At 37.4% G+C, this 24,615-nt stretch overlaps 2 protein-coding genes across 5 annotated transcripts in view; one reads left to right on the top strand and one right to left on the bottom strand.

Moving 5' to 3' along the window:
- The window catches only part of RO60 (Ro60, Y RNA binding protein), a 28,487-nt gene extending 28,289 nt beyond the window's left edge, over positions 1-198 (bottom strand). The window contains exon 1 of the mRNA XM_025892290.2: positions 68-198. The gene's annotated coding sequence lies outside the window, so the exon portion shown is untranslated. The remainder of the gene's footprint in view (positions 1-67) is intronic.
- Positions 199-451: 253 nt separating this feature from the next.
- Positions 452-24,615, top strand: part of UCHL5 (ubiquitin C-terminal hydrolase L5) — a 43,476-nt gene continuing 19,312 nt past the window's right edge. For 2 of the 4 annotated variants that reach the window (XM_025892295.2, XM_025892294.2), the window contains exons 1-3: positions 452-645; positions 8,814-8,877; positions 10,285-10,390. In XM_025892295.2, the coding sequence (XP_025748080.1) occupies positions 570-645; positions 8,814-8,877; positions 10,285-10,390 (246 nt within the window). In that variant the 5' untranslated portion in view covers positions 452-569. Of the gene's footprint in view, positions 646-4,306; positions 4,348-4,431; positions 4,942-8,813; positions 8,878-10,284; positions 10,391-19,133; positions 19,288-24,615 lie in introns of those variants that run through there. The other 2 variants (XM_025892296.2, XM_073884093.1) reach the window with 2 other exon arrangements.

The following is a 24,615-nucleotide window of genomic DNA, read 5'->3' as shown; positions in this document are numbered from 1 at the left end:
CCTGCACGTCCCCGGGGCAACTCAGACCGCACAAAGGGCCCCAGCCGGCCTCCCGCAGTTTCCTCACCTATGCTTGGCGGCCGACACTCCGAGCCCGCAGCGCCACCGGGAGAAGCCCTGCGCGGTGCGTGGAAACGATACGAAGCTGCTGCAACCCCACGGCCGGTAACTGCTCCAACTCCACGGCCGCCGGGGACTCCGGGCTGGGCTCCCGGGAACGAGCCCCGCCCCTCTCCTTTTGCCCCACCCCCGGCTGGAGAGGATCCCGGATGTTACCTCCTACGGCGCTCTGAATCCCCGCCCTTTCTTCTTAGGCCCTAGCCCCTTCCGAATCCGCTACGGGTCCTGCATGGCCTAGGAAGAGTTTCTCTGTCTCCTGGGTGGCTAGAGCGTCCTCCCGCGCTCTGTCGCGCTGCAGGTGACGGCGCCCGGAGGCTGTCGGGAAGTAGGCGGGGTGACGTGGGATTGACGAGCTCAGCGGCGGGTTTGCCGAGATCAGTGGCTGGCTGCAGCTGGTGTGGGGGGCGGCCAGAGCTTGAGGTGGAGCGGGGCGGTGTGTGGCCGGGGCCATGACGGGCAATGCCGGGGAGTGGTGCCTCATGGAAAGCGACCCCGGGGTCTTCACCGAGCTCATTAAAGGATTCGGTGAGAGCCAAGGGACAGTCCTGGGCCGGGGGTCACGGGAGGAGGCCCAAGCCGGGCATGGAGTGGTTCTCTGCGGCCACCGCCGCCTCGTGTCTGAAGGGAGGCGACTCCAGAAACCTGGATCGCGGAGGTCTCTCGCCCCCTCCTCAGTCCTGGGCAGTCGCGTTTCCGCATTAAATTTGAGAGCCACATCACGAGGGCAGGGATCGTATCTGTCTTGTGCGCTGTCGTATCCTCAGGACTCGGCACTCAATTACTTGTTAATTGACTTGAGCGCTCCCCGCCCCGCCCTTACGCACATATCCTTCCCTTTGCACCGTCGCTCCTCTGGGGCGCGTTCCCCTTACCCGGCAGGTGTGTCTAGATGCACGTTCTCAGGCCCTCAGTCCTGCAGGAAAAGCTAGGGTGTGCCTCCTCGACGGTGGGGTGTGTATGGCCCAAGCCGCGCAGGAACCCGAGATTCTGGTTACTCAAAGCAGAACCCCTGGAGTGTGTGAATCGCTCTGCGGACGTTCACACACGCTGACTGCATGGGACTGACGAGCCACTTGGCTAGTTCTTCTCCCTGCTCATTTTTTGGCTTCCGGTAAAGTGTGGTTTCTTGATCTAGTGCTCTAAACTAGAGGCCACATGCTTTCCTCAGGTTTTTTTCTGGCCGTGTTCCTTGTCCTACATCCTAAATAGTCAGCGTATTTGACTTTATATCCTTTCTTGTCCTTGTACCTATCCTTTTCTTTGGGCAGTAACTTTATTGCTACATTTCTTCAAGTATTAATTCTAGCTATTATGTTAAAACTTGTCCTCGGGATAAAAACTAAACGTTGATACAGATATTGTCTATTGTACGTAGCTGAATATTTGGAATATAATTTATCAAGCTTATATTGTTTACCTACTATATCTCAGGCACGCTTGTTGGGCTTGGGAATTCTCAATGTGAATAAACTATGACTGCTCTTCTAAAGATATGACCCTCAAGTTAATATGGTGTATCAATTGCTATGTTAGAGCATATGCAAAATGTTATGGGAACACACGTTATGGAAGAACACAGGCAAAGAAAAACAAAGTGTAGTAATGTTAAAGTATAGCCATAGGAAATAGCAAAGTGACGGAAAGCACATAATGTAACAGACAAGAGGACTATTTGAATCTGAAGCTGAAAAGTAAACTGAGGCCAGATTGTATGCTGAGTTGTATGGTTTGTCACTGGGACCAAGGATATTGAATGCTGAAATGACATATATAATTAAAAGGGTTTAACTATGTGTAGTGTGCAGCGTGGAGTAGTATGAAGGGAAAGAAGCTAGAAGTCTCTTAAAATGGTTGGAATTAGTTGATTAGCTTGACATAAAGTAATGGGTTAAAGAGGAGTTGAGGTTGTTGCAGTAATTTTGCTCTATTTAAATCAACAGGACTGCTGACTGACTGGATGTAGGGGAAAGTGTGAAAATGACTCCATGGTTTCTAGCTTAAGTGGCTGGTGAAGCTTGATGAACAAGCTTGATGGACAAGAAAATGAATTCATTTTTGGATATTTAGTTTGAGATGTCTGCAGGTTTAGGCATAATATTTACTTTCAAAACCTTAACTATTATGACATACTAAAGTTAACTTTAAGAAATAGTATACTAGGCAAGTTTGTTTTTAAATTAATCCACTCCATTAACAGTTATTATTTCAGTTCCATATGTATAGAAAACTTGAAAATGATTAAAAGTCGTGCATAAGAGAGTGATATGTAAATGTATCTTCTGCACTGGCACATATAAAAAGTGGAGCAATTGCTATTAATAGATTGGTTACATTAGCAGAAAAACTTTGCAAAAAGTTAAATGATGGAAATTGTATATCATCATCAGATACTTCAAAGAGAAAATAAGTTTATTCCAAGCATTTCCATTTTTTTCTTATCCAATTCATGGATTTAAAAAGCTTTTTGAAGTTCATTCTTTAAAAAGTGGACAATCTTACTGTGTTATGAATGCTATTGTCAATTTATTTTGAAAGTTTCTTCACTGGTGGGGAAAGTATTTGTGGTGTCAGTGAATATATAAATACACGTTTTAGTGGAATATAACGTCATGGTAAAACAAGACTTTTTTGTTTTTTAAAGACTTATTCATTTGAGAGAAAGAGTGCATGCATGTGTGCAAGTGTGGGGAGGAGCAGAGGGAGAGAGAATCCTCAAGCGGACTCCCACCTCGGGCCGACTCCCGGATGAGCACAGAACCCAGTGCAGATGCGGAGCTCAGTCTCACGACCCTGAGATCATGACCTGAGCTGAAACCAAGAGTGGGCCACTTAACCGGCTGAGCCACCCAGGCGCCTCAAAAAACAAAGTTCTTATTAAGAAACTGATGGAGCAGAACTTAAACTTTTAATTGGTGTGGTACATACATAATTCATAAATGCACCAAAACAAACTATTATGGTCTACTGATTAAAAACAGAAGCTGTAAACTTCTGTTTCCAGCCAAAATGGAATAACAGGAATTACTTTTCCTACAACAAATCAATGACCCCAACTTTTCATGTCAAGAAACTAGAAAAAGAAGAGCAAATGAAACCTGAAGTAAGCAGATGAAAGGAAATAGTACAGATCAGAGTTGAAATTAGTAAAACAAAAAAGAAAAATAGTGGAGAAAATCAATGAAACAAAAAGCTGGTTTCTTAAAGATCAATAAAATGGATAAACCTCTAGTCAGCCTGATCAGAAAAAGGAGGAGAGGGGCGTTGATAGAGCATGTGACTCTTGATCTCGGCGTTGTAAGTTTCAGCCCCATGTTGGGTGTAGAGATTGCTTAAAAATAAAATCTTAAAAAAAAAAAGAGGAGACACCAATGACCAATATTAGAAGTAAGAGAGAGGATATCACTATAGATTTTATAGATTAAAAAGATAATAAGGGAGTATTCTAAACATCATTATGACAATAATTTGACAACTTGGGTGAAATGTATAAATTTCTTTAAAGACAAAAATTACCAAAACTCAAGAATAGATAACCAGTATAGCCTTATATTTGTTAAATAAAATAAAATTATAATTTAAAATTTTCTCACAATGAAAACTCTAGCCAAAATTGCTTCACTGGTAAATTATTTCAAATATTTAAGGATTAAGTAATACCAATTCTACACAAACTTCCCCCCAAAAATGGAGAAGGAATTATTTCCCATCTCATTCTATGAGGGCCATCATTATCCTAACACCCAATCCAGACAAAGGCATTACAAGAAAAGTAAACTGCAGACCTAACTCCATCATCAACATATATATAAAAATTCTAAACAAAATTTCAGCAAATCAAATCTAATAGTATATTAAGTGGACAATATATCATGACTGAGTGGAATTTATCCTGGGAATTCAATGTTGGTTTAACATTTGAGATTCAATGTGATTTACCATATTAACAAACTAAGAAAAATATATGATTATCTCAATAGACACAAAAAGCATTTGATAAAATCCAACATCTGTAAAGAAATATGTACTATTATATTTTATCCTGTTTGCCAGCTAACGAGTTAGCCTGCTACTGTTTTATAAAGAATTGTATTATTGATAGATTGATAAAGAGATAAAGAATTGTATTACCTTTGGCACAGTAAGCAGCAGGGGATTCATGTTTGTTGTTGGTTCCTTTGTCCTACAGGTCCATGGGAGTGAAGGTGGATCCAGGTGGATGTTGCACACGTGGGTCTATGTCATAGCTAAGGAACCCTGAGCTTAGGGAACTCCCAATTTTATTAAAGAGGTTGCTAACAAACCTGATCTACCTTTAGCTTTAGGAAGATTCTGTGGATAGCAAATAAGTCTTGTCTCTGCGCCAGGAGGAGACGCTTTGTCTTTTAAGTCTGTTTATTAAAATAACGTCCTTGAAAAGGTAGTCCAGAACTCTCAGAAGACAAGCAGAAACAGGAGAAATTCATTGAAAATTGTTTTCCAACAAAATCCATTCTTGTTTTCTATACCAAACATACCTTTCCCTCAGCTACTCTGATTTATTTGATCTGACCCACAGGGCTGGTACCAAATCTATTTAATTTACCTCTTGTAGTGTTTACATTAGAAAGCAGGTGGCTTTCTCCTTAAATTTTTGTATTGACTTTTCATCTTGGCTTAAGGCATGAACTCAGGTAGAGCAGGGTATTTTAGTGATTGCACGGACTCCTCCTGGGCTTGCAAGGAAGAAGTCTTGCAGAATTCCATCATCCACAACTCTGGCCCAGGAGTTGAGACAAATCTGAATGACTTTTGGGGCCAACATAGTGTTTCCTTGACAAGAAGGTTGGTTATCACTTCTCTTGAGGTATATGTTCCCTTGTTTTCAGGAGAGAGGCAAGTTAATGCCTGGCTTTCACACAAGAAGTAAAAGTATACTTAATGAGAGTGCACCTGGTACCCCTAGAAACAAGTATTTATAATCGTTGGAGCCCCCAAAATGGAACCCTCTCATTAGGGATACAAATTAACAGCTTTCCAACTTGAGGTTCCCAAATTGAGTCTAGTCCTTGGTTTTGGAGTGCTTGCCTGGAGTGCCCACCACAATCCACTTTTTCCTGTTTGGTCACATCACTAACTAACATGAAATGACACGATTAAGGAAGATATCTGGGACTATTTTTTTTGTAGGAGGTACAGAAGCTGGGGCCATGCCTTTACTTCTGGTAGACTTGGTGAGGTTAGGGGATTGGAAGATAGCATTAAATTTAAATTTAAGGCACTGGCAACAGGGAGGGGCCCCACCAGGGTATTTTTCTTGGGGAGAAATGCTCCAGGTATATTTTTAAGAGAATTAATTTTGAAATTAGTTTTTGAATAGAACTATTTTATGGAGCCATCATAAAATCACACGTCATTGTATCATGATGCAAATGTGTTTGTCAATACGTAAATATTTTAAACATATTTTAATTTTAGTACTTTCTTTCATTTTGGAGTAGTGTTCCAGTTTGGATGACAGATTCTATGGTCATCCTATTTAAGACCCAGTTCAATTATCCAGGAAAGTTTCTCTGATCAGCAAATATAAGAATGGTCTCTCCTACCTCTTAACTTCCAGAAGGCTCTCCAGTGTACCTTTCATATGCAAATTATGTATGCTGCATTGTCTTTGAATTTTACATACTTGTTTCCTACTAGCTGTGAAGCCCTTTCCCTCCTTTGCTCCTTCCTTCCCTCCCTCCCTTCCTTCTTTCCTTCCTTCCTTCCTTCCTTCCTCTAACCCCAGTGTGGGGCTTGAATTTAAGACCCTGAGATAAAGAGTAACAGGCTCTACTGACTGAACCAGCCAGGCGCCCCCTAGTTGTGATGTTCATTCGTTCATTCATTCATTCGTTCATTTTGGCGCCCCCTAGTCCTGATGTTCATTTATTTATTTATTTATTATTTATTATTCATTCATTCATTCGCTTCCTTGCTCGCTTGCCAGAGAGAGAGACAGCGAGAGAGGGAACACAAGCAGGGGGAGTGGGAGAGGGAGAAGCAGGCCTCCTGCCCAGCAGAGAGCCCGACCTAGGGCTGGATCCCAGGACCGTGGGATCATGACCCGAGCTGAAGGCAGATGCCCAACGACTGAGCCACCCAGGTGCCCCTAGTTGTGATGTTCTTAAGTACTGTGACAATAGTTTATTTTCTGTCCTTGCCAGGGCCTAGTACTATGCTTGGCACATAGAAGGTGTTTGTAAAATACCAACATTTTGTTAACTTTTTAAAGCCTCCCCCCACCCTGGCCCCATCTTTTTACTTAATATATGTTAGGGAGTCTGCATTAGGGGATTCTTTATATTTAGTGTTTAATAATGTATACCTCACAAGAATTGTGTGGATTGGATGAAGCAGGGAGTAGGAATACCCTTGTTTTTTACACAAGGAAAGTGATGCTCAAAAACATTATGTTCTTGCTCAAGGTTAAGAATATAAGGCAGTGCTGGGATTGGAACCCAGGTCTCTTGAATCACTGCTTTTTTCTCTTTCCTATACCATGCATTATTTGAAATTGAGTGTACATAAGGGGATTATTAGATATTGAATGTATATAAGGAGATGGATACTAAGAGTTGAATACAATGTTTTCTTTACAGAAAGAGGTGTGTGTGTGTTTAGCATAAGGTTGTTTAAACAGGTGTGACCACTTGAAATTCAGCCTATACAGATTTTGGGACACGTTTATTCAATGGGTTTTTGTTGTTTTAGTATGATATGTGCAATGTTTTAATGTTTGACCTCTTTATAATTGGTTTCCAATAGCAGTAACCAGTGTTAACAGTTGCATTAGTGGACACCTGGGTGGCTCAGTTGATTAAGCGTCTGTCTTTGGCTCAGGTCATGATCCCAGGGTCCTAGGATCGAGTCCCGCATTGGGCTCCTTGCTCATCAGGGAGCCTGTTTCTTCCTCTGCCTGCCACTCCCCCTGCTTGTGCATGCTCGCTCTCTCTCTGACAAATTAAAAAAAGGAAAAAGAATCGTCTCCGGGATGCCTGGGTGGCTCATTGGGTTAATCGTCTGCCCTTGGCCCAGGTCATGATCCCAGAGTCCTGGGATCAAGTCCCATATTGGGCTCCTTGCTCAGCAAATACCCTGCTTCTCCCTCATCCTGCTGCTCCCCCTGCTTGTGTGCACGCTCTCTCTTTTTGCCTAGCAAATAAATAAATAAAATCTTTAAAAAAAAAACCCCAAAGAACAATTCCATTAGTGTCCTTTCGTGCCCTTTTCAACACTCATATAAATATAGGTTCACACTTAAAAGGCTTTTTCCTCCAGCTTCCTATATGTGAATGTCTAGCAACATGTTTTCTACTACAGACAACCTAGTAACTCTCCCTTGTACATATGTTTAATACGAGAGTAGGTACTTAATAGGTATTTGCTGAATAGAGCAAATTGAGTCCTGGGATGGTATGAATGCCCAAAGTCATGTAGTTGGTTGACCCACCTGTTTTTTTCCTCCCCATGTCAAAGGCTTCTCTAGCTTTTACTTGAAAATATCTGGAATTTTAAAAAGTGTCCAGACTTTGGAACCAGATGTGGGTTTTAATTTTTTAGTATATACTAACTGTAGTGAATTTAGGCAAGCCACTTAACATCCCTAAGCTACTTTTGTATAATACTTGCCTTGCAGTGATTAGGGAAATGCATTTAAAGCAGTTTACAGATAAAAGGCATGGTAAATATGGCTGGTTTTTGTATTGTGATAATATATTAATTAACTATTAGTAAGCCCTTATGGGGTGTCAGGCACTGTATTAAATGTATCTCATGCATACTAAATTATCTCATTGATTCCTCATAACAACTCCCTAAGTATGAGGAACAGAGAGGTTAAATGGTCATATAGCTAGTAAATGGAGGAGCCGGGATCCAAACCCTGGCATTTTTGAAGCCAACATCTTAACCAGTACACTCTTACTATGATACATCTACTAGGACAGGGTTTCTCAACCTTGGCAGTGTTGACAATTTGGGCCAGATAATTCTTTGCTTTTGGTGGCTGTCCTGTGCGGTGTAGGATGTTTAGCATCTCTGGCCTCTATCCATTAGATGCCAAGGCCTTCCCACTGGTGACAGTAGTGACAGTAAAAATGTCTCCAGACATTGTAAAGTATTTCCCAGGCAGCGAGGTGGGGGCAAAAAACATCACCTGATTGAGAAACACTGTCCTAAGGAAGGGTATGTTTGGGGGACTCTGAGGTAGTTGAAAATAAAATTATATTAAAGACAGTATAGAATTGGAATTTAGGAAAAGGGTCAGAACTAAACATGTGATATTAAAGTTACTGTTAAATGGTATTTATTACCACTTAAAAAAAAGTGTCTAGTTAAGAAGAGGGTCAAGAGCAGAGCTAGGCAAACGGCATTTGAGTGAAAAGAGCAGATGCAGAAGAGACAGATTGAGACTGAGAAGTCTGGGGTGGTGTTTCAGTGAAAACAAACTCTTGAAAATTCTTTAAATTATGAAAGGAATATACTCCCATTATAAATAATTAGGCAGTAGTAAAGGAAGTAAAAAGATATGGCTGTGAGCTTTATCAGTTTTACCATTTTAATTTGTCTTGTCTCATTGTCCCTAAATGTGCATTTCTTTCACTTAGTATTTTATTTAATGGTGAAGGAAAAAAATGAGTTATTTTGTTTTCTAAAGAAATAATTTCTTATTTCAGGTTGCCGAGGAGCCCAAGTAGAAGAAATATGGAGTTTAGAGCCTGAGAATTTTGAAAAATTAAAGTAAGTATGATCTTAGTTGTGTTAAAAATAATATGTCTGTACTTTAAGCAGACTGTTGTCTGTTTATTTTACTTGGATTGCTACGGGCTGATTACATCATCTCCTTTAAGTCTTTCTTTGATCTTGTGAGATAGGTATTATTACTCTATTTTATAACCCAGACCTGAGACTCAGATATAATTAACTTTTAAAGGATTAAAAACTAAGTCTCTGTAACTCCATATCAGAATTGGTTGATTATTTTTTTTACAATATTCACTTATAGATCAATAGGGTTAGATCGTAGAACATATTTTAACATTAAAAACGTGACTAATAGGTTAGTCTACAAAAACATATTTAGTAGATAACATATATGAATAGTAATTCAGAACTTGTCTATATATTATCACATTGCTTCTTGGGGAGGTTACAGTTCAAATTCCAAATTTAGATGCCAGGGAGTATCTTCCTTTTCCCCCATCCTTCTAGCTAGAGACTCTCTGAGACTCCCCTTACCTTCAACCTCCATGCCCCCAAGCATTGACCCTGTATTGTAAATAGAGGGCTAGAGGAATTTTCACTGGAGGGAGAATTCTTGGATTCTTGGAATGTGACAGAGAGTAGGCTTCTAAAGGGGAAATGGGGATTGCAGGGATATAGCTACTGTTTTTAATAGTAAAGAGATCATTTGCTTCCCCCTACTTTCCCCTTCCCCACAGAAAGAGCAATGACTTGAAATGAAATAAGGGATTAATTCTGGCTGAGTAATCAGGAAAGGTTAATTAAAAATGCATCATTTGAACTGTCTTCAAAGGATAGGAATGGGTCTTGTTGCATGGAAGACAGTTATAAGAGACTGAAGAGAATCCTAAAGTGGTGATTTAATGTTTCATGGGCAACAAGAGTTCCTTTAGGAAAGTGGATGACTTAATTATGTATAAGATGGTAGCATCCATTCATACTGCAGTTTGACAATTTTTCATGAATCCAACAATTATATAAAGATGACTTAATATATTTTGTAATATATATGCTATAAACCATTTATCTATAAACATCCCACATGGACTTTATTCATATAGATTAGAATTCAGTCTAGGGTTAACAGCTTCTTTTAGTTTTGCTATGTTCTTATTTTTAGTTTTTAAGTGAAGTGATACAAGGCGGAAGTGAATAATCCAGATTTGACAATAAACCTTTCATTATAATTATTTGGTTTGTAGGTTTGTGTAATTTTAAGGTTTATTAGCCATGTCATAGGCAACATTCTAGTGACTGTGAATAGCAATAGAAATCTTAAATAGTTTTCTCAAACTTAATTTTGTTGCAATGTATTTGTTAAGTAGCTGCTAAAATGTAATGTATTGACAGCGTGTTCACAAAGAAGCAGGATTTGGTGTCACTAATTTGTATTTTATTTTGTAGGCCAGTTCATGGGTTAATTTTTCTTTTCAAGTGGCAGCCAGGAGAAGAACCAGCCGGCTCTGTAGTTCAGGACTCCAGACTTGACACAATATTTTTTGCCAAGCAGGTATGGTCCTTGGATACTCTGAAGTCTTGAGAGCAATCCTTTCTATAAACAGAACTCTATTTCACTTTTGTGTTTTTGGTGTAGCAGTCCACAAGCTTTTTTGTCTTAGGACCCCTTTACATTCTCAAAAATTACTGAGATCTCCAAAGAGCTTCTCTGTTTATATGGATTATATTTATCAATATTTATTATATTAGACATTAAGACTGAGACATTTTGAGAATATTAATTGATTTTAAAAAACAGTAAATGCATTACATGTTAACATAAATAACACATTTTTTAGTGAAGTACAATCACACTTACCAAAATAAAAAAATAGCAAGAAACTTTACATTTATGTTTCACATTGTTTTACATTTTTGCAGATCTAATATCTGGCTTTATAGCAGAGAGCTGGATTCTCCTATCTGCTTCTTTATTCAGTCTGTTGCAGTATTTTTGTTTTGTTTTGTTTTTGGTTGAAGTATATGAAGAAAATTCAGTTTCACACATATGTGTAGTTGGAAAGGGAGGAGTATTTTAATATCTTTTTATATCAGAGAATTATGGATATTCTTTGATATCAAAACTCCAAAAATGTTGCTTTCATAAAGGTTAGTTGCAGTGTGAAATCTGAAACCACATCAATGAACTTTATTCTTTATTATATTAAAATTCTTTGGTTTATCTTGTTCTGCAAATGGATCTTTTACTCATGTAGAATTTGATAATATGGTGCATTGGTCATTTTGAAAGTTCACTGACTTATACAGATCTTCTAAATGTTGACACATTTGATTACATACATTATCAACAAGTCACATGTGTATCATCAGAAAAGTTGTTAAGTATCATGAAACTTTTAAACTCACAGTGGGTTAAGTATCATGACACTTTTAAACTAACAGTGGAGGATCTTAGTCTTACCAAATTCTGATTTTCACTTGAAAGTTCAAATTTTATCAAAAAAACCCAAATACTGTCAGGTATTTTCTTTGAAGTAACAGTTTTATTTCACTCAATTCAAAGAAAAATATCTGCCACATACCCTGTTTGGACAACTGTATTTGTCTGCCATTTGTGTTTTCAAGTGAAAAAGATGTTCCAAGGTAAAAGCAGCCAACCTAGCTCACAACTCAATCATCCTACTGCCTTCCCTTGAAATGACTAGCATATTTTGTTCTGCAAAGTGCTTTATTTGTGCTACCTATTTCATTTGATAGAATATTAAAGACTTATACTTCAGATTTTAATAAAAATAACTTTTACTGCTTCATTAAAGACAGTCTTCAGTAAACCTGACTTTTTTTTTTTTTTTTAAACTATCTGTGTCAATCAAACAGTTTAATGCCACTGCCCAGATTGGTGCTAAAATACCAGCAGTATTATGTAGCATTGCTATTATACTATCAGTGCAAATGTGAAAGCAGGGAAGAAGGCAAAACTGTCTTTAAATTATTAAGGAAACAATTTTTGAGCTCATGAACCCCTTGAGAAGTGTCTTAGGAATTCCAAGGGGTCCATGGACCACACTTGAGAACTGCTGTTCTAGTATATACAGTGAAGTGTTGAATATTATTAGATGCCTCCATACATTTGGTCCATTTTTGGAAAAGCTGAAAAAGAAAATGATAAAAGAGGTTTGATTAATGTTTAAAATCTAAGCTAAATATGATGACATTTGTTTGAAAATTACACTTATTTCTGAGACTCAAAAAATTTCTTAGGATAATCTATTTAACCTTTAGAAAGGTTGAAAATAGGGGCACCTGGGTGGCTCAGTCGTTAAGCATCTGCCCTGGGATCAAGCCCCGCATCGGGCTCCCTGCTCCGCGGGAGGCCTGATTTTCCCTCTCTCACTCCCCCTGCTTGTGTTCCCTCTCTCCCTGTGTCTCTCTGCCAAATAAATAAATAAAATCTTAAAAAAAAAAAAGGTTGAAAATAAAACTGCTAATTCTCGTTACTGCCCTTTTGGATCAAGCCTTTGCTGTTCAACTTAGTAACTTGTTTTCCCTTTTTCTCTTACTACTTCTTTCCATTTTCCCCCAACTTTTTAAAATTGAGTGTTTTTTTAGAGAAATTAGTACTTTCTTCTTTTTACTTTAAAGGTTTAGAGAACATTATTGTGTATTTTTTTCTGATAGCAGAACGTAAAGTACAGAAATAGATAGTGATAAAAGTATCTTTGTAATCCCACACCCATCTCTACTAACCACTTTTAATGGTTTGACTCATTCATTTAATTAACAAGTAGTTATTGAGCATCCACTTTGTGCTAGGCATTGTTTTCGGTACTAGGGATATAATGGTGAATAAGACAGGCATGTGTCTTCTTAGTTTCAACAATAATGAAAACAATACCAACAGTAACTAACCTTTACCATTTTTATTGTGTATCTGATATTGTGCTTTAGAAATATTTATTTAATCCTTGCAACAACTCTGTAAGGTTATTATCCTAATGTCACAGATGAAGAAATTGAGACCTGGAAAAATTAACTTATTTTTCAGAGGTCACACAGAATTTAAACCCAGGTCTAAAACACAGGTTTGTGATTCCACATGTTATACTACCTCCCACATTGTCTTTTTATATGCTAACACATTCTCATAATTTTCTTACTAAAACTGGATTGTCATACAAAATATTTTGTATCTTTTTTCACTTAATGTTAAAAGTCTGACTCTGTTCCATTTCCATACACATAATAGTATTAGCTAACATTTTCTGAAGGCTTATTAGATACTTCCATATGTATTATTTTTTATGTATTAATTTATGTATAGTAGCTGATACAACAATGCTTTTTGGTTTTATAGATTCCTTATTATTTCACAGATGTGGAAACTGAATCCCAGAGAGCTTATGAAACTTGCCCAGGTTATGCAGCTAGTCATTGACAGTGCTGGAGTATAGGCTCAGGCACTGTAGCTCTGAAGTTTATGCTCTTGACCACATGACAACGTTGCCTCTTTTAAAAGTATTCTTGGTGTAAATGTCCTATAATTTATTTAACTAATCTCTTCATGATCAACATTTTGAGTTTCTAGTTACTTTTCTAACACAAATAATTTTATACATTTATATATAACTATATAATTTATATATTACTTGTACTGATGTATTATTGTACAACAATAATTATAATTTCAAAACCACAGTTTGTGATTTTCAAGATCTCAATAGTAGAGAAAAAGTAGGAGACAGGTAATTTTAAAAGCCCTTCAGGTGTTTTTTCTCCTTTTAAAGAAAGGTTTTATATTTTAAGTTCTATGAATATATATATTCATTTTACAAAATTTAAGCATTGTAACTATATGATATAGGAAATTAAAGTCCCTTATAATCCCTGCTTCAGAGATAACCACTGAAAATGATCTATATTCTTCCGGATTTTTTCTGTGTATATGTGTGCATTTAATTTCTTCCACACTAAATTGTGAACCTGGGAGTCTGGGCTTTTGTTTCTATGTACAGTCCTTGGCGCATAGTAGATATCCAATAAATGTAGACTGAGCTCTTCATCTCTAAGAATATTACAATTAACACTAGTATTCACTAACACTACGGCATTAATGACTTATAGAGGTCTAAGTATTTTTAAGGTAAAAGAAAGTACTCTAAGGAAAAATGGTACTAGGGTTTGAATTTGTGATATTTTTCTAGGTCTGTATTTTTTTAGGTCTGTCTTTCTGTCTTAACTATAATTTAATGTTTTATTTGTATTATTCCTGCCATGTTTATTAATGTCTAGGATTAGTGATTTTCCAATAATACTGGGTGTTTTTTGTACTGTATTATCTCAATAGTTCTTATTGAACGGACAGATCAGTAGTTTCCCAATAGTATCTTTTAGTCTTTTTAGCGTATGCCTCCTATGAGCCTATGCCAGAAACTTTGCATTGCATAAATATAAAATCCTTAATTCTAGGCTTCAAGAACTAATAATTTTATCCAGGAGTCTCCTATTTTCAGAAATTGTAATTAAAATTATATTTATTTATGATAGAGTTCATAAATATTAACTAAGTATATAGTTTTGGTCTTTATGGATGGAATCGCACCAATTTAGGGAGGTAATAGTAAAACTGACTGTCTTAAGCTGGTCATACACTCTAATTGTAGGAATGCATGTACACGGATCACTGATTAATAAAGTATTGAGAAAAGAATCTCGTAATTATAATTTGTGGGTAGGAAATGACATTTTGGTAATACTTCTCTGCAAAACATCATTGTCTTGTTATCATTTTTCACTGATTTACTTGCTAAGATTGTACTTGCTAAGTTTGTACTGGGTTTGTCTATCTATTCAGCCTTCCAGGAAAGGATGATTGCCTACAATGTGCCAGATACTCTGCTAGGTGCTTGAAGAATGATAAACAGTCGTAATCCCTTCCCACAAGGTGCTTAGAGTTTAGTTGAAGAGATTGGTTTTAATCAATGAAATACAAAATTATGGTGGTGATAAGTACTACGTAGAGTGAAATGACAACCATATCATACTGTGAAGTTTGAAAACAATCTGAGACCACTCTCACTTCGAACACCAACTACAGAATTCAGGTTCCCCAAGCCACCCTCACTTCTGACAATTACAAATTTGGGGGGTCCCCAAAACCACCCTCAGTTTCTGTAATTTGCCAGAAAAACTTCATAGACCTTATTGAAAGCTGTTATAGTTACAGTTATGATTTAATACAGTGAAAGATACAGATTAAATTCAGCCAAGGGAAGAGATGGATGGGGCAGAGTCTGGGAAATTTCCTTGCTGAGAGCTTCCAGTTGTCTTCTAACAATAGAGTCACAGATGGCACTAACTTTCCTGGTAACCATATGTGACAGTATATACAGAGCATTGTCATCCAGGGAATCTCAACCAATTCTTGGTATCCAGAGTTTTTTTTTTTGGCCTCAGTCTCATAGACCTGGCTGACCACCCAATGTGGCTGACTTCAGTCTCCAGTCACCTTGGAGGTTGAGCTGATACTGTTGACCCAAAATTCTACTCGAAATCACAGTGTTAGACTACCTTTGTGGACCATATGCCCAGGTAAACAAAGATGCTCTTATGAGGCCTGGTCTTTCAAGAGCTTAGGGTTTAGCTCCCAGGAGCCAAGGGCAAAGGTAAGGCCTCTTTTTGGGCAAGATTAAGTTTTTTATTATATATATATAAAATGGGACTTGACCCCTTTAGGGAGATCTGAGAAAACTCTGAGAAAGTGACGGTTCAGCTGAAGTCTAAAGGTTAAGTAGGTATTAAATGGGGGAAAGAGGTTGAAGATCATCCCAGATTAGTAACAGCTTTATAGCAAAAGGGAGTAAGACGTAAAATGCACTAAAAGAAGGCCAGTGTAACTGACATATACAGAGCAGGGGGCAGGTGGCATGAGATGTGAGGCTGAACAGGCAGTATGTTAATCAGAATTAGGTACAGTTAGGTGTAGAGACACAATGGTTTATAAGAAATAGAAGTTTTTCTCTTTCACTTCCAAGAACTGTCGGGATTACAGGCTCTTTTGTTTTGTTCCTTTGTGTGTGGATTCTATTCTAAAGATTACTTCGCGGCCCAAGATGATTGTTGGAGTTTTAGCCATTCTATCTTAATTCCACATTCCAGAAAGCAGAAAGAGGATGACAGCACACTTCTCTCCTTTTATGGACATTTTCTAGAATTTGCCAATGTCACATACTTAATTCTCTCTGGCCAGAACTCAGTCACATTGCTGTACTTAGCAGCAAAGGAGAGTGGGAAAGTTGTCTTCATTCCAGGTGGTCATGGACCCAGATAAAATTTGGGTACTTAATTTATATGGAAGAAGGAGAAGATGGTTATTAGAGAATATCAGCCTTCTGCCAAATATGCTGACAGAGGTCATATCATGCATTGTATTTTAGGCCATGATTGAGGCTTTTTGTCTGTATCCTAAGAGTAATAGAAGGTTATTGAAGTGCTTAAAGAAGTATGACACGATCAGATTTTTATTTAGAAGAGATTCCCTTTGGCTATAGTGTTAAGAATGCATTTGAGGAGGAGACAGTGGTGTAGAATATGACTAGTTATCAGGAGGCTTTTGCAGAAGTACATGCAAAAGTAGATGAAAGACTGGTGGTAGAGATGAATATGAACAGATTTGAATAATACTTAGTAGATAAAGTAGTTAGCACCCTTAATGTGTAATGGATTGGATGTGGGGATGAAGGAGGAAGACATAGCAATCAATGATGATGCCTGTTTTTTTTCTTTTTTAAAAAAATCCATCTTCAGGTACATGGAATGGGATTATGATAATCCTTGATTGATGACACACACTCATGACTCCTATTTATTTGTTTATTTCATAATTTTAAGTACTACGTTAAGCACCTAAGAACTCACCAACCAAGTAAACTTCATCTTATTTCCTTCTCTCTCACCCACTGTTCAACATAACTCTCATTCTCCCTCCCTCCATTCCTTGTAATCTTTCCTGTTGAATTTGGTATATCATTTCCTTGCTTTTTTTAAAGAATTTATTTATTTGAGAGAGAGAGAGTTTGAGCAGGAGAGAGAGGGGGAGAGAATCTGAAGTAGACTCAGCACTGAGCACAGAGCCAGACTTGGGGCTCGTTGCGAGATCATGACCTGAGCCAAAACCAAGAGTCAGCCAGGCAACCCCCTTGCTTTCTCTTTTTATGTATTTTTTGTAATCCTAAAAAGGGTGTATGTATATAAAATTTTGGCTAGATAAAAAGTATTATGCTTATCAATTGAGAAAAGAGGCAGTGCTGAAATAAAATAAAAGCATTTATTTGGGGTCTCAAAATTGCAGTTGGGGAGCAGAGATTTGGGTAGCAATCCAAATTGTGTTCCCTAGGGAATGAAAATCAAGGGGTTTATTTTTATTTATTTATTTACTTATTTATTTTTGAATATTTTATTTATTTATTTGGCACCGAAAGAGCAAGAGAGGGAATACAAGCAGGGGGAGTGGGAGAGGGAGAAGCAGGCTTCCCTCGGAGCATGGAGCCCGACACGGGGCTCGATCCCAGGACCCTTGGATCATGACCTGAGCCGAAGGCAGATGCTTAACGACCGAGCCACCCAGGTGCCCCGAAAATCAAGGGTTTTAAAAGACAAAAGGAATGTTTGTATGTGTTGTTTACAAAGAATTTTTATTGGTGTTGGCTCACAGAAAACTAATCTTGACTGAATATAATTGGTTGCTAAGGCTTTCACTAAACAAAGTCTTACTGTAGCAAGTTGCAGGTGTATGGGCAGAGGCCTTGGAATTTATTCCCTTTTGCCCATTCAAAGTTCGTGGTTTTATCCTGTGAGGATGTGCATAAAGCCTATTTCCTTATTGGCCTCCTGGCTCCATTTTATTTTATTTTATTTGTTTAATAAAACAAGGAGCCTGAGGCGGGACTCAGTCTCAGGATCCTGGGATCATGACCTGAGCTGAAGGCAGATGCTTAACCAGCTGAGCCACCCAGGCATCCCTCATGGCTCCACTTTAAAACCCCTTGACATAAGTGATTCATTTCATTTCATCTCTCACATCCTCTGTGTGATTTTGGGGGACTGACTTTTTTTTTGTTTTTTTAAGATTTTGTTTATTTATTTGACAGCGGGAGAGGGAATACAACAAGTAAGGGGAGTGGGAGAGGGAGAAGCAGGCCTCCAGCCAGGCAGGAAGCCCCGATGCAGGGCTCGATCCCAGGACTCCTGGGGGGACTTACTTTTTGACTTAATATTATATCTTTAAGATTCTTCTATAACTTGTTCATCATAGTATTTCCTTTATTTTGCATGCTGTATAATATCAACTGCATGAACAGGCTGGGTTTATTTACTTACTCTTCCTAGGTTGGCATTTGGGTTTTACATGAGTTACTATGAATTGTGTGGCCATAAACATTTTTCTACTTGTCTGCTGTTGTGTATGTGCAGATTTCTTCTGGTGTATACCTAGAAGTAGAATTGACTACTTCATGTGATACATAAATGTATCAAAATGTTTTCTGAAGTAGATGCTCCAATTACACTCCCATTAGCAATATCTGAGTAACTGTGTAGCCACATGCTCTGATGTGGTATTGTCAGGCCTTTTTAATTTTTGCCAGCCTGCTTGTCCTAAAATGGTACTTCATTGTGGTCTTGGTTATGTCTGCTTGGACACTAATCATTTTGAAAGTAGCCATATGTGCCAAATTTCTTCTCTGAAATTTCTATTTATTTTTATTTTTCTTTGGGGTGAATCGTGCTTTTCTTTTTGATTTGTATGAGTTGTTTATGTATTCTTGATATTGCTTCTTCAAGTTGGCACCTTAATGTTTTACCTGGGTGTCTTTTGATGAATAGAATTTTATATTTTAGAGCCAGTGCTTTTTGTATCTTGTTTAAGAAATTGTTATCTGTGTGAAGTTGTAAATGATATTTACCTATGTATTTAAATTTTAATTTTTGACATCTATGTCCATAATTCATTGGGAGTTGGGTTTTGGTGAGTGAAGTAGGAGTTCAGTTTTATCTTTTTCCATATGGATCATCATTTTTTTCTAGCCTCATTTATTAAACATCTGTTGTTTTCCCTACTTATCTAACATTACACCTCTGTTGTATATCAGAGTTGTGTGTGTGTCTGTGTGTTTTCTGGGCTGTCCTCTGTCCCATTCATCAGTTTGTCTCTGTGCCAGTATCACTGTCCTAATTCCTTTCACTTCTTCATAAGGTCCGATATCTAATAGGTCATGTCTCCCCTCCCTGCTCTTTTTCAGAAATATCCTTCTGTTCTTGGCCCCATGCTCTTCATGTAAATTTCAGAGTCATCAAGTTGTATGAAAAATTCTGTTGGAATTTTGACTGGAATAGCATTGACTATATATATCAATTTGGGGAGAATTTATATCTTCAAATTAAGTCATGAACATAGTATGTATCTCTTTAGATCTTTATTATCTTTAACATGTATAATTTTCTCTGTAGAGGTCATTTCCTCTTTTGTTAGATTTATCCTAACTCCTTGATATTTCTGTTGTAATTATAAATCCTATCTTCTCTTCAATTAATTTTCTAGGTGTTCGATGCTGGTAAAAAAATGCAATTCACTTTTATGTTTTAATATTTAGCTATATCGCTAAACTCTTCTATTATCTCTAATATTTATTTGTTGGTTTTTTTTGAGAGGGTTCTATCTAAATTACTATATCGAATGATAACAGTCTTATTTCCTCCTTTCAAATCCTTATGCTTCTAATTTATTTTTCTTATTGCCTAAGAGCTTCAGTGAAATCACGATTTTTTTTTTAAGATTTTATATATTTATTTGACAGAGAAAGACACAGAGAGAGAGGGAACACAATCAGGGGGAGTGGGAGAGGGAGAAGCAGGCTTCCCGCGGAGCAGGGAGCCCGATGTGAGGCTCGATTCCAGGACCCTGGGATCATGACCTGAGCCGAAGGCAGACGTTTAACGACTGAGCCACCCAGACGCCCCAGAAATCATCATGATTTTAAAGGGAATGCTTTTACCATTTTCTTGTTTTGGATAATGTTTACTCAGGTTTTTATTTTTATTTTTTAAAATGTTCTTTCTCAGGTAAGGGCATTCTGTTATTAATTTAGTGAGTGTCTTTATTATGAGAAATTTTCAGATGCTTTTTCTGTACTTATTGTAACGATTGTGTTTATTTTCTCTTTTAATAAATTAGTGCAGTCAGTTATGTTCATGATTTTTCTAAATATTACATCATCCTTCATATCTGGTATAAGCCCAGTTGAACATGATACATTCTCTGTTTATGTACTGTCAGATTTATTATTTGTTTAGTGTTTTGCATTTGTATTTATGAATGAAATGGGCCTTAATTTTCTTTTCTCATAATGGCTTTGATTAGGTTTAGTATTAGGGGTTTGCTGGTTTCATGGAATGAATTGGAATTTCCTCTTTTTTTTATAGTTCCAAAGAATTTGTATAAAATTTAGATGATTTTTTTCTTCAGATTTTGATAGAATTGGCCTGTACAGCCAATTCTGGGCTTTTACAGTCAATTCTGGGCCTGGTATTTTCTTTGTAAGTATATATGTAACTACTGGTTCAACTTAAAAGATCACTTATTTCTTGACTTGGTTTTGATAAGATTTTTAAAAAATTTCTCCATTTTAGCTTAAATTTACAAAATTGTTTCATATGGTTATTAGTATTCCCTTATCTTTTTTAACCTTATTTATTTTTTTAAAGATTTTATTTATTTATTTGAGAGAGAGAGCATGAGCAAGGGGAGGGGCAGAGGGAGAAGCAGACTCTCTGCTGAGTAGGGAGCCCAATCGGGACTCCATCCTGGGACTCTAGGATCATGACCTTAGCCAAAGGCAGATGCCAACTGAGCCACCCAGGCGCTCAACCTTTTTTTTTTTTTTTTTTTTTTTAAGATTTTACTTATTTGTTAGAGAGAGAGAGCATGAGAGGGGGGAGGGTCAGAGGGAGAAGCAGACTCTGCTGAGCAGGGAGCCCGTGGCGGGGCTCCATCCTGGGAGTCTAGGATCATGACCTGAGCCGACGGCTGTTGCTTAACCAACTAAGCTGCCCAGGTGCCCAACCTTTTTTTTTTTATAGTTGTATTCCTGACTCCTAGAATTCTGACTTGCATATTTGTGTGATGGAGGTTTCATATATCCATTAATCTATCACCTTTTATTGTTTCATATCTGCATTAGGGTAGCAATCCAGCTGATCTTGTTTCTGTTTTCAGCCATCTTCAATCCTTGCTGTAAATTGTCAGACTGAATCTTTCATAATAAAAAAAACTTTTTATTATGTTATTTCCCTATTAAAAATCTTTTGCTCCTAGGGCAAAGTACTGATTGCTCAAGGTCAGTGATTTTCAAGGTAGCAAATGATGCCATACCCTGACCACAGCCATTCTAATACAAACCAGTATGCACATTGTCTCTTGAACATACCATGTAAATTTGTTCCTTTGTTCATACCCTCTCGCTTCCCTGAATGAATTTCCTTCTCTATTCTCTAGGTCCTGTCAAGCTTTCAAAAGTTCTGTTAAAAATTTTACATTCATAGGGGCACCTGGGTGGCTCAGTCACTAAGCATCTGCCTTTGGCTCAGGTCATGATCTCAGGGTCCTAGGATCGAGACACGCATCGGGCTCCCTGCTCGGTGGGAAGTCTGCTTTTCCCTCTCCTCTGTTTGTGTTCCTTCTCTCAGTATCTCTCTGTCAAATAAATAAATAAATAAACCCTTAAAAAAATTTTTTTTTACATTCATAGAGAAACCTCTGATACTTCAGTTAAAGATGATTTCTTCCTTCATCATTTTGGTTTTTTATTCATCTCTTTCATGTATGGATTTTTTCTAAATTTTTCACAGGCAGAGCATATACTTTTTTTGTTTTGTGTTTATTTTAGAGTCACCTTCCCTTTAGGAACCCACAGTTTCATTCTCAACCTTTTTTTCCCTTGAGTATAAATAGTGAAAATTTTATTTTATAGCTACAACTCAGTGAAGATTGTAATTTATAATGCAGTACCTTAAACTACTTTAGGAGCATTCCTCTGAGCACCCACCATATTCTTTTATATAAACTATGAAAAGAAGTTATTCTCTAGTCCAGGGGTTATAAGTCAAATGGCTGCAGTATCAGGTTGGCAACATGTATGCATGCATGAATCAGGTTGTGTGTAAGAAATAGGGAGTGAAGAGCCTGGATGAACTAAAGAATATATGTTCTCTCAAAGGAATTCAAACCAAATTCTTAAGGGCCTGGGCCAGCCCTGTCTGTGATCTCTTACTCTAGTCTTCCTTTTCCTGTTAAACTCTACTACTTTTTTTGAAAATGTGTTGCAAGCCAGAGCATATAATAGAATACTCAGGATAAATTAAAGATTTAAAAAGTTGGGAACTACAAAATAATTTATGCTACAGTGAATTTTTTGTGACATGAACTAAAGTTAAAGTTCTGCCAAGTAGATGTATATAAGGTGATTTTTATGTGAGTTTCATGAGATGAAAGACCTCTCTAACTCTCTCGTTCACTGTGCATCCCACACACCACAATGTCTGGCACACTGCAGGTGCTTAGTAAATACTTGAATGACTATATGGAGGTACGCTTTTTAAGGTCTTTTTTCTTTTCTTTTTTTTAAGATATTTATTTGACAGAGAGAGACAGAGTGAGAGGGAATACAAGCAGGGGGAGTGGGAGAGGGAGAAGCAGGCGTCCCACGGAGCAGGGAGCCCGATGTGGGGCTCAAACCCAGGACCCTGGGATCATGACCTGAGCCGAAAGCAGACGCTTAATGACTGAGCTACCCAGGCACCCCTAAGGTCTTTTTTCTTTTGGCAATTCTATGCTATATATAGCATAACCACTTGGTGGTGCTAAACTCATTTTTAAACCTGGAAAGGTATTTTTTATATTCGTGCACCCCATGATTACTATTCTTCATACACACACAAAATAAGTTGTAATAAATCATGGACAGTGTGAATCATTATTAACATTGAAGGAGAAATAGTAACCACAGGATATTTGTCTTTTTAAAAAAATATTGAAGTTGATTATACAAAAACTGCATGTTTAATGTATATAACTTGATGATTTTGGAAGGAGTTTTTTTTTTTCTAATTCTTTAAAAAAGTTTTCTAAAGTGATGGATTACAGATTTGAAGTCCTTAGGTCATAGGAATGTTTGAGAGTATTCTCTGCCATAGCCTCAGCATCTAGCCTGGCGCTGTGTACATTGTGTGTCCTTAATGTGTGAATTTGAAAGAATGTGTGAATGAATATAAATTTTAACTTCATCTAACTTCACTCCTACCAACCCATTCCCAGATAATTTTATCCCAGATAATTTTGGTCCAAGATAAAGGGGCACTGAGTCTTACAAAGTGTTAGTTAACCACCTTTATGAAGTCTCCTTTAGTCAGTGAAGTTTTTTCTCCAAATTTACTAAAGAACTGTGATTCAGAGAAAAATACATATTAAAAGAAATCAGCAATATTAATTGGATTCTAGACTTCCTTTTAGTTTTCTCTAATTTGTCAATTATAAGATGGTTTTGAGTACAAGATAATATCAGAGAGGAATATCCGAAGTGTGGTGGTATCATTATATTTGTTTGAGAACTGGGTGTAAGAGAATGTTTCCTAGTAGAGAAAGCAGTGTTATCAAGGAATTTTTCAAACATATTGCAGCAAACGATGTAAGATCTAGTGGATTTCACAAGACCTCCAAAGCCTCTGGCAACACAATAAGTAGAGGAATATAGGAATTAAAAAGACAGAAGATAATTGAAAATTTTTCTTCTGAAATCCGGCAGGTTATAAATAGTTTGCTAAATTGTAAAATCATAAGTGAATTAGCATTTTGGAAAGACTCTATTTAGAAAATAGTATTTAATTATAATGTAGTAACAAAATATAGCAATAGGACTAAACTGTATTTTTAAAAATCATTCACCAAATTTAGTTCAACTTTATAATTAATGTTGCTGGTATTCACATTGATCATCTGAGGTTCTTTCTAGCTCTATAGTCTCAACACTGTATAGGGGCTATAGGAAATATGGAAGAAGCCCTTGTCCACAGTAGGTTATAATCTTGTTAGACCATATATATGTACAGAGCCAGCCTAACATGGTGGCTAAGTGCACAAATTCTAGAATGAGACTATCTGCCTGTTGCTTAGCTCTGTGCCCTTGGGGCAAGTTACTTAACTTCTTTGTGCCTTAGCTTCCACAAATGTAAAATGGGGATAATAATATTACTCCTTCATAGGTTGTTGAGAGAATTAAAAGAATTAATACATGTGAGGTGCCTAGAAAAGTACCTGGCACATAGTAAGTGCTATCTAAATGTTTTTTCACTCTAAAATGTAAGGTCCACATAATTTGTTAAATAAATAGTTAACAACTAGATGACAGCAGTGCAAAGACTATATATGACTGAGCTGAAAAACTGTGTGGACAGTATATATCCTTTTTAGGAACTTGAAGGTAGAAACTAATAGCAGTTGTTGGATAATTTCTCTAAAAGCCACCTAGGTGAGTTGGAGCTTGTGCTGAATACTGAAATATGGGTTAAATTTGGATAGGCAGGAGTCAATTTAGGAAGAAGTGTGAATAGGAGGGGGGGACAAGTTCTGTTGATTTAATCAGCTGTGTTTAGATCAGGAAAGATTGGTCTTATTACCCTAACTGGATTGGTTTCACTGATGTTATGAGTTTATTTAATTTATTTGGTTTC

The sequence above is a fragment of the Callorhinus ursinus genome, unplaced genomic scaffold (assembly GCF_003265705.2).
Source record: "Callorhinus ursinus isolate GAN/ISIS: 27379988/994484 unplaced genomic scaffold, GSC_fseal_2.0 scaffold54, whole genome shotgun sequence".
Taxonomy (NCBI): domain Eukaryota; kingdom Metazoa; phylum Chordata; class Mammalia; order Carnivora; family Otariidae; genus Callorhinus; species Callorhinus ursinus.
The sequence above is the reverse complement of the archived record's forward strand: the minus strand, read 5'-3'. Positions and strand labels throughout refer to the sequence as shown.